This window comes from Chroicocephalus ridibundus, chromosome 3 (genome assembly GCF_963924245.1).
Source record: "Chroicocephalus ridibundus chromosome 3, bChrRid1.1, whole genome shotgun sequence".
In the NCBI taxonomy this organism is placed as follows: domain Eukaryota; kingdom Metazoa; phylum Chordata; class Aves; order Charadriiformes; family Laridae; genus Chroicocephalus; species Chroicocephalus ridibundus.
In genome coordinates, this window is record NC_086286.1 from 79,244,897 (window position 1) to 79,254,802 (window position 9,906).

General features: G+C 50.2%; 1 protein-coding gene across 2 annotated transcripts in view; it reads right to left on the reverse strand.

Annotated features, from left to right (window-relative positions):
• FOXO3 (forkhead box O3) overlaps window positions 1-5,417 on the reverse strand; it is a 96,481-nt gene extending 91,064 nt beyond the window's left edge. Inside the window, exon 1 of one of the 2 annotated variants that reach the window (XM_063329835.1) lies at window positions 4,620-5,351. In XM_063329835.1, coding sequence (XP_063185905.1) covers window positions 4,620-5,207 — 588 coding nt within the window. In that variant the 5' untranslated portion in view covers window positions 5,208-5,351. Of the gene's footprint in view, window positions 1-4,619 lie in introns of both variants that reach the window. The other variant, XM_063329834.1, reaches the window with a different exon arrangement.
• Between the last annotated feature and the right edge of the window lie 4,489 nt (window positions 5,418-9,906).

Consider the following 9,906-nt stretch of genomic DNA (forward strand, 5'->3'; position numbering starts at 1 on the left):
ACTTTGATACTAAAGTAGACTCCTCTCTGATGCAAAGAAGCTTGTTATCCAGTGGTTTTCACTCTGGGGCCGGAACCGCACATCTCTCTACGTTGCTCAGCACGAAATTCACTTACAAATGCTACTGAGTATTTTGTGAAAGCACAACATAGTAAGGCTTTGATCAGGTAAGATGCTTAAGCAGTAAGTTTAAGCACACAAGTAATCCCAGTGAAGTCCCAAGGATCCATTCACGTGCTTAAACCCGTGCTCGCTTCGGTAGATCAAAACTTAAAATAACTGGGATACAGTGTGCAACACAAACCCTTCTGTACAGATGAACAAGGCAGCTCAAAATCAGAAAAAAAAAAGTGAGAATAAAATAGAAGAGTAATATTCATACTAGCAGTTAACTGAGAAACAGTCTTTAAAAAAAAAAGAAAAAAGAAAAAAAGACAACAGAGAAAAAAAAGAAACTGATGCAAACTCCAGTTTTATGCTGTCGCTCCTGATAAAGACGCTGTATGCCACTTCAAGGAAGGAGACATAAGAAGAACAGAGAGTGGTGTTGCTTCCTTCCCACATCCTTTGCAAAAAGATGATAATAAAAGTCCGACACGTCTTGAGTATCAGCATCTGGCAAACAGATTTAGACATCTGTCTACATCGCTTGCAAATTTCTCAAGTCTTTTCAAGTCTCAATAATTAGAGAAGAGACTTGCGCGTTTGCTACACTGAAGGGACTGCAGCCCTTCGGTACGTATCGGTTGATAAAACACGGTAAGGAATGATGAAATGTCCACGTACAAAGTTTACAAAAATCTCCCCTTCAAAGTAAATATCCCAGCAGCTAGTTAGTATTTATCTTTCCAGAGGAAGATGAATGCAACAGGTGTAAAACAAATAGGCTTCTGATACAAAAAACAAATCAAAGCAAATCAGCTGCATTTAAATTTGGGAACTGCTGGTATCTGCGTATAAGGGACCGGATTCATCGTCTTGCCATACCGCTCAACGAAGAGGAAAATAGTCCCCCTAGTGTACTCTACATGTAGAAAAGACTGTTTCAGAAGATAGTGCTGCAAGAAATTACAAAATAACATTACAGGAAGAGATATGGAAGTACTTAAGCTATAGTGAAACCGGGCACCTCTACTATATACACGGCCACAAAGGTGTTTCAGTTTTCTATGTCAAGATTATTGAGGGAAGTGAGTGACTGCATCCTAAATATTTTTTGGGGAACATTTGGTTTTTAAGTCAGCACAGTATTTTTGCGACTGCAGGACATCGACAGGGTAAAGGATACCCGAATTTGGAGAGACGGGTTGATCTGGTCATCGGGGAGCTCCGTGGAAGTACCTGCAACAGCCGCCTGGCACAGAGCACGTCACGAGGGTGAAAGCAGCTCACCCTCAGACCCTTTCTCCCACCTCCAAGTGATGACAAATACAAATACCGACGCTCCATCAGGATCCAAGACAGTAAGCGGACATTGAAGCATGCACCTAAGCCCCTCCCGGTGATTTGGAAGCATACGGGATCATATGAAACCAGGCTGCCCGTGGGACACAAGAGTGTCCGCAGCATGCCAGCTCTGCAGCCATGCACCGTACGCTACTGCCCTAGTTAGTTCTCAGGCAGTATTAGGTTAGTTAACATCCCACGGAGGGCCAGGGAGAGCGGGAAGCAGAGAAGATTGTTGGGGGCAGGGGGGGCCGGGGGTGTGTATTGGGCAAACCTTATCTGAATTAGCGGAAACGTAATATATGCCTTCCTAACCACATCTGAAACGTTCACTTCTGCCTTAATGCCCTAGGCAAAAAAAAAAAACTGGGAAAAAAAAAAAGAAAGAAAAAGTGATAGTTGTAACTTTAATTTATAGCTCTTAAAATAATTGTTTTGAGGAGTATAATCCCAGCTATGTTTACGGATTATGGCATTCAGCACATGTCACTGGAAATTGTATTAATATTTCATATATAATAATACAAAAGATAATAAAACCAAGTTCTCTTCTTCCCTTTGTTTAAAATGACAATTTTCCCACTCAGTGCCAGCGCAGAATACTGTTAAATGGGCTTGCTGCCTTCAAAGACGAACTTAGCTGCGTAAAAATATTCTAAATTAAGATAAAAGCTTTCTGATACAGAAGTATCTTCTGTTCATTTAAAATCTCAGTGTAACTAGCAATCTGAAAAAAGTCTGATGTGAAAAGCTGACATTAGTTCCTGAAGAGTTGTATTCATTACCTGCGAGGGAAACAAAGATGATAATAACATATAATGTGTTTTAGCATCGGAAGACTAAGATGGAGTCTCTATTTAAAGAGTGTTGCCTCTGCACAAACGAATTTACTTTCCAGCCAAAGAAACTGAAATAGTCCTCTCCTGAGATAGTCGTCTCCTGAACGTATATGCATACATTAAAAGAAACTCTAGCCCTGCTAAGGAATTAAAAATTTGCCGTTTTGGCTGCCTGGCAAATTATTAGCTCCTGACCTCTCCTTTGCCCCTTTCAGAATGCCCCTGCCACCCACGCACAACTGCACCCGCCGTTAACGTGATCAAACACCTCACCCTAACTTCCAGAGACGGCTCCCAGTCATTAGAGAGGCAGAATTTTCTGCTACCAGCATGCTTGCCTCTCCCGAGAAAGGTCATCTTAAAGGCTTGTGAGAAACTTCTGAACTAAATTATATCAGAGGAATCTCAAGGGATCCAAGTTTTTAACATTTTAATTAGCTCCAAGTACCAGTTAATGCTGCTCAGCAAAGGAATCAATATCAAATTAACAGTATAAATTGTCAGAAAAATTGTGACTGTATGAAGCATACTAATCAATGTGAGCACTTTGCATTGTAGCCCAAATCCTGCTTCTGCTGGAAGCGAATGGGAGTTTTCCCACCAAATTCAGCCGAAACAGTATCAGCCCCATTGTTCGATAAGTCTTCCTTTGAATCGAGTATCGAGAATTTACTGAAAACTCAAAGTATCAGATAAAAAGGCTGGATTTGGCATAGCAGCTGTCATCTAAAGCCACTGCCTCTGCGTGAAACAAAACAACTTACGAAGGCACGGGCTGTCATCAGAAGACGTAACCCTTTATCACACTCCATGTCGCACTTGTAAAGTCAGATCAAAATTCAACACCTTAATACAGAGGTAAAAGCTGTAAAAAGGATCTGTGTTTTTTTAAGAGACTTGTCTTGAACCAGCTAAAATATAACGCCGATAAAACTTTGTGTTTATATTTTCGCCAGCCTGAGACAAGTCTGTCAGTGAAATGCCTCCTCTACGGTGCTCCGTTTGGAAGGTAAAAAATCACACAGCTGCACTTCAATTCCTAGCAGCAAGCCCTAGTCAGGCACCAAAATAGGAGACAGGGCTGCTAATATGAAAACTGCCAGAAAGGTTTCATCCATACAGTATTTCCGACTGACTTGTATACTGTCAGTTATCCCCTGATCCGAAGCCAGAGAGATTCAAAGAGAAAATTTAATTGCTCTGTAACACAATAAAACTTCCCGGCAAATTCGCCTTCAGCCATCCATTCAAAAAAACTGTCTCGGATGCTGCCAGCATCGGCCCTCGGCAGCAACTGAACCGTTCTGGGATTTCCCTCTGCAAACAGTATCGACATGGAGCAGCACCTGCATTTCTGTAGAGCTGCAAGTATGTGACATTTCGGTGTCCGACAGACACTAATAGATGGACGTGGAAAACGAGGAGAAAAAAGCAGTTCTGGAAATCACTACAAATGTGCTTTATGTGCAGCACCGGCTCCTGTAGGCCTTGTTAGACTCTGAGAGCAGAAACCCTGCCTGCCTGCAACGTGCTTTTGCCCGCGCTAAGTAAACAAGCCACAAAACCAGATTTATTTTGTTTTGTCACTTATTAAAACGGTAGTAATCTTAGCTGCTAACTGTCACAATGCTGGACAGAAAACACTCGGATATATGGGATTTATCAGTGGACGGTGCCCTAATAGATTGGCACCACAGGAAGCGCAAACCAAGCGTTCCTGTGGCTGAGCAGCCAGTAACTCCACACTTTGATTAACTTTACGAAGAAATGTCAAGACCCGAATTTCCCTCTATTGCCTTTGAGGAACGTGTGGGAAACCACAGGGGTATTTCTTGACACAGAGTCGTTCTGTATTTGAGCTTTGAGACTCAGACTGACCCCGCACAAAAGCAACTCTGCTTACTTCCAGTACGAGCTACACCAACGGTACCTACAACTTCAAAAAACAAAACAAAACCCCACCCTTAAAAATTATTTTTTCTTTTTTTTTTTTCCCTTCTTTTTCTTTCCCTGCTTATGTGTTCGTGCACCAGAGAAGCCAGCTCCGCTCCAGCGTCTCCCCTCCTCCCGGAGTTCGGAGCCCTCCCCGCTTGCACACAGCAACAGGAAAGCGCCAAAACTTTTCTTACCCCCTCCCATAAAAAAAATATAAATAAATAAAATAAAACAAGCAAAAGGCGACATCCCGACCCCCAGCGCGGCCGGCGGCAGCGCCCGGCCGGCTGCCGTCGGGGAAAGCCGCCGGCACCCCCCACCCCCGTCCGCCACCGCCTCCCCCGGGGGCGGCCCGTCCGTCGGGGCGGCGCGGTGGGTCCGCCGGGACCCCCGCCTCACCTTCCATCCGGCCGAGCTGTTGCTGTCGCCCTTGTCCTTGAAGTAGGGGACGCAGCGGACCATCCAGTCGTAGATCTGGGAGAGGGTGAGGCGCTTCTCCGGGGAGCTCTCGATGGCGCGGGTGATCAGGTCGGCGTACGAGAGGTTGCCCCACGCGTTGCGCCGCGACGAACACTTCCTCGGCGCCGCCGCCGGGCCCCCGCTCAGCCCCCCGCCGCCCGCCGCCGCCGTTCCCCCCGGCGACAGGCTCGGCCCCTCCGGGCCGCCTCCGGGCAGCGGGGCCAGCAGCCGCGCCGACTCCTCCGGGACGGCGGTGGTGGCCGCCGCCGCCGCCGCTTCTCCCCCCGCGGGGGCCGCGCTGCCGACGGCCATGGCCGAGCCGCCCCCCTCCTCCTCGTCGTCCTCCTCCTCGGGGATCATGGAGGCGGCGTCGGCGGGCGGCTCGCCGGCGGGCTTGGCGGGGCTGGCCTGCAGCTCGGGCCTCTGCAGGGGCCAGGTGCAGGAGCGAGGGCGGCTCTGCGGCTCGAACTCGGGGTCCAGCTCCACGTCCAGGGGGGAGAGCGGGGCGGGGGGCGACGCCTCTGCCATCTTGGCCTCCCCCGCGGGCGGCTGCGGCGGCGGGGCGCTGCGACGGGGCGGGCGGCCGACCCCGCTCCTCCTCCGCCGCCTCCTCGGTGCCGACGGGAGCTTTAGCAGGCGGGGGGCCGGCGGGCGGGCATGCCGCTCTCCGCTACGGGCTCGCTGGCCAAGCTCTCCCGCTGCACCCCGAGCCCCGCTCGCCGCTGGCGATGCGCACGCCGGAGCGGGGGGAGGGGGGGGGGGTTGGGGGGGGAAGGGGAGGGAGAGAGGGAGGGAAGGAAGGGAAAAAAAAAAAAAATCAGATTAGGAGCCGGAGCGGCAGCGCGGTGCCGGGCGGTGCCGGGGGTGCCCGCGGCGCTGCCCTCCGCGCCGGCGGAGCGGCGTCCGCTCCCGCGGTGCGTGTGCGCGTTTGTTTATGTTTCACTCCATGCGGATGCAGAAGTCGCTCCAGCGGGAACCGCGCTGTATCCAGCCGGGAGAGGACACCCTCCCCCCCTTCCCCGGCGAGCGAGCTCCTCGTCGGTTCCGCAGATACCTTCCCTTTTAGGGGGGGGTTGGTCCTTTGCCCCCTCCCTCGGCAGGAGGGCAGGGAGAGGGGTCCTTCAGATTACGCCGAAGACTTTTTCTTTTTTCCTCCTTCAAAACGCCCTAAAGGCAGCCGAAGTCTTAGCATACATCCAACTGCATACTAGCGCAAGCCTGTCACTTTGCGATGCCCCCCCGAGCCACACGCGAGCAGCCCCCCTAAAATCTCACAGCCGACGGAGCCGGGGGCAGGAGAAGGCCACCCCGGGGGCTAGTCATTTAAAATAAAAAAAATTTTAAAAAAATTTAAAAATCCTCCTCCTCGCAGGGAAAAAGCAAACACAACGGGAACAAATCAAATCGCCAGTCTTCCAACAGGTCCAGAAGCTTTAAGCCCTCCCTAGGGCTGCCAAAGAGAATAGGTTTTGTTCCAGCATCAACACCACATTCATAACCTCCTTGCTCCTGCTGCTGCCATCTTGACAGTTTTTTTTCCCCCTTCACTCAAGTCATTTAAAAAGCGCAGGCAGAAGAGGCAGGGAGAGCCACATCGGGAGGGGAGGCAGGCGGGGAGGGGGGGGAAAGAATCAACAGCCACCTCCACGCCGGCAGAAATCGAGATCCGAATATCACGGGAGGAAGAAGCAGCGCTGCTGCATGGTTCCTGCTCCTGCGCCTTCAGCTCCGAGGAGCCTTCCCTTTAAAGGCGAAGGAAGGGAAAGCGGCGATCCCCCCGCTCCCTCTGCGAGCAGCCGGCCAGAGGCGAGCGATCCGCCCGCCGCAGCCCGCCCGAGCAGCCTGTCACCCTGCTCGCCGCCGACTTCCACATCCCTCCCTCCTCCTCCTAACAACCACCGGCAGCAACACAAAGTTATAGACACACGCAGGGAGCCTCAACCTAACTGCACGGCACGGCACGGCCCGCCCACGGGCGGAGGACGGGCGGGCGGCGCCGCGCAGGGGCCGCCCCGACGGGGCGGGAGCGCCGGGACGGGCCGGGGCGGGGGGAACCGGCAGGGCTGGAGAGGTGGTTGACACCCGGCGGGGACATGGCCAGCCTGCTCGCCATCCCCGAGCTCCGCAGCGGCACCGGGGCCTGGCTTGGGTTTCACAAAGCCTACGGTGACTCTTTCCAAGGGTTTACTAAACTTTAAACGGCAGGAACAGACGGGTACCGTCTCGTTTTTCCCCACTTCTTCACTTTTCCAGGCCCTCCGGATCGGGAGGCAGCAGAGCTGCAGCACTGGCTGCCCGTACTTCGCCATAAAACCAGCTCCGGCTGCCAGTCGTGGTGGAGGAATTGCGCGCTGTTTCTTTTCTGACTTGTTTCCACTGGTCATCAATTACTGGTGCACAAGTTATTCTGGTAAACTTTAAATTCAGAGTCCAGTTTAGCCATTTCTTGAAAACGTTCATTCCGCCTGCGGGTGATACGGGAGCATGTTCAGCCACGTCCACATGTGAATGTAATCCCGCTGCCCGGCCTCATCCGAGGCCGTGCCCTGGCAGAAAGCCCTCCGAAGTAGCTCACTTGAAGACATAGTTAATTATGGGTTTCATAAAGGGGTGACCCACAAAGCCAAGGAACATACAGCTATTAATATAGCTGTAGTTAGAAATACATTACATAGCAATGTATATGTATCAGTTCTCACCTAGCTTTGCATCGACCTAAACTAGGGACTAGATTTAGCACAAAAATAGTGTCGTCTCCGATACCAGATACAGACAACCGCATGCACTGAGAAGTAGGTGTGCTTCTGAAGCATCGCTAGGTAGAATTAGCAGTCAAATTAAATAATTCCTGATTTATTTAGCATTATAGACAAGCAATGAGATTTGAAAACCATGTGGTTTGATTAGAAAACAGCAAAGCCCTGATCCTACATGCCCTACACGTCCAGCTAAGTAAGGGCTAAGGTCCTCAGGGTCTAGTTAGGTTCTGAATTCAAGTGGCACTCAAGTTAGGAATAGTTCAGCATGATTTTATTACAAGGGACAAGCATTTCAGCACACATACAATTAATCCCTGGTTATCTAAATATAGTAGGAGACACTGAATTAATCAGAATGAATGCAGGTTCGAGTAACGGAAATAATTTTCACTGCAGCTCCATTTTGGGTCACGACGTTGCGTGCCCTGCTGTGGCTTTTGTTGTAATGTGGCCCCTTATGGGAATGCAAGGCAGCTCAAAAGGACACCAGCTCCTCTGCAGTTGTGATACTGGCATTCATGTGCACGACTTAGTGGTCAGTAGGGGAGGAGAACCGCAGTAGCACTGAAGAGCCAAGATCAGACAAGGTGAGAAGAGGCTTAGTCCAACGCCACGTCTCCGAGGAGCCTCTACTCGTGGCTTCCAGGAGCCTCTACTTGTGGCTTCCAGCAGTTAGCCAGCGAAGGCCGGCTGCGAAGCTGCGACTGACGCTCAGTCCTTTCCCAAAACCTGCTACTGCTTGGCGCTGATTTTGACCAGTGCAGAAACCTCCCTGCGGAGCGCTTCCTTAGGTCCCGAGGTTCCAGGGAAGCGTAGCACTTTGACCTTGGGCTGGATTGCAAGCTGCAAATCTAGTCCTAAATGATACTATCGTCTTCATTTATTTATTTAATTGGTATTGCATTGCTGTAGAGGCATTGCCATTAGGTCTCATTGTACTGGGTGAAGGCCCTGCACGTGGTAAGAAATGCTCCACTCCCTGGCAGAATTGCAGCCTAAGTAAGGCAGGCCAGGGCGGGAGAAAGGAAATAAGTAAGTAGTAACCCTATTAAAGAGATGATGGACTGAGGCACCGAGCAATTACATGACTGTGCTGAGGTCATACAGGAAGCCCGTGTCAGAAGTGAGAAATAAAACTGGATCTCCTGAGTGCCAGCCCTGGGCCTTTTTGGCAAGATTATCTGCCCTCTTCAGAATTCACTGGTCTATCGGCCGTACAGCCTTTATCGCTTAAGTCACGGTACCAGCTAGTTCTTCACAGCTCCACACAGCACGTGTGTGCTTGTGATACTGCAGTTTAGAGGCAAAATTAAAACCACAGTATAATTGTTCCTACACATTTTACTTACTGAACGTGGATGCACAAAACGGAAAGACAGAGGAACCCTTCTTATCGCCATTCCTTGGCTGGGCCCACAGAAACACGTATGAAAACTGATCAAAATTGAATCTAAAGCCTGCATGATTTCCAGACTCTTCCTTTAAGTACTTCAACGCCCCAAGGGTGGGATTTTCAAAAAGGCTCCGTTTATGGGAGTTTTATCGCTGACTTCAACAGGAATAAAGTTAGGCCAGCCCTGAGGCCATTTGAAAGCCTCGCTCACTCGGTGTGCCTACTTAGACTGCAAGTGTTTCAGGGCCGTGCTGCGTCTTCCTCTGCATCACCTTTTATCTACTATCCCCACTCAAGTTGATATCGAGAAGCTGTGTACCTGTCATGGTACCTGGTTATATGGATCTGGCGGGGTCACAGTTACTTTCCAGCTCCCAATCATCCCTGTGGGTGACCTTGGCCATACATGGACCACACAAGACCCATGAGACGCGGGGCCTGTGGCATACTGCTTCGGGGAAAGTAATGTTCATATGACAACACTCTGGGTGAGAATCCTCATAAGAGATTTTTGCGTTGAAATTAACTCTTTTAAGCTTCTAGTGTTCCACTACCACAGGCTGTCGTCAGCTCAGGTTTTATTCTCGTTCTTCCATTTTGTCAATTCAGAGCGTCAGCTTCCCATAAGACAGGAGTGCACCCGTTCATGGTGGTAACCCAGATAGGATCGCTCCTTCATTCTGCCATAACCCACATTCTCCTGGGCTGGCAGCTGGAGAAGCACAGGTCACATTTCTGGCTTTACCTCTCTTACACAAATATCTTACTGGCTGAAGCTAAAGTTGCAATGGGGGGTGGGGGAGCTGAAACTTCTCCTCGTCATTACATCGTTAGAGAAATCTGTAAAGTGTACTGCCGCTCGATAAAACAATGTTATATTGCAGTTACATTAAACAACGGCTGCATTGTCTACATGGACTTCACACAACAGACACCTGCAGCCTGGTCTGCCAGAGGTTTGTGTCCACAGCAATAACCCTGCCTACCCCTCCCATCCACCCCGTGAGAGAGCGGCTCCCTCAGTGTATTTTTTGTTCTTCCCACAGTTCCCTACTATGTCCTTTAAACACAGACT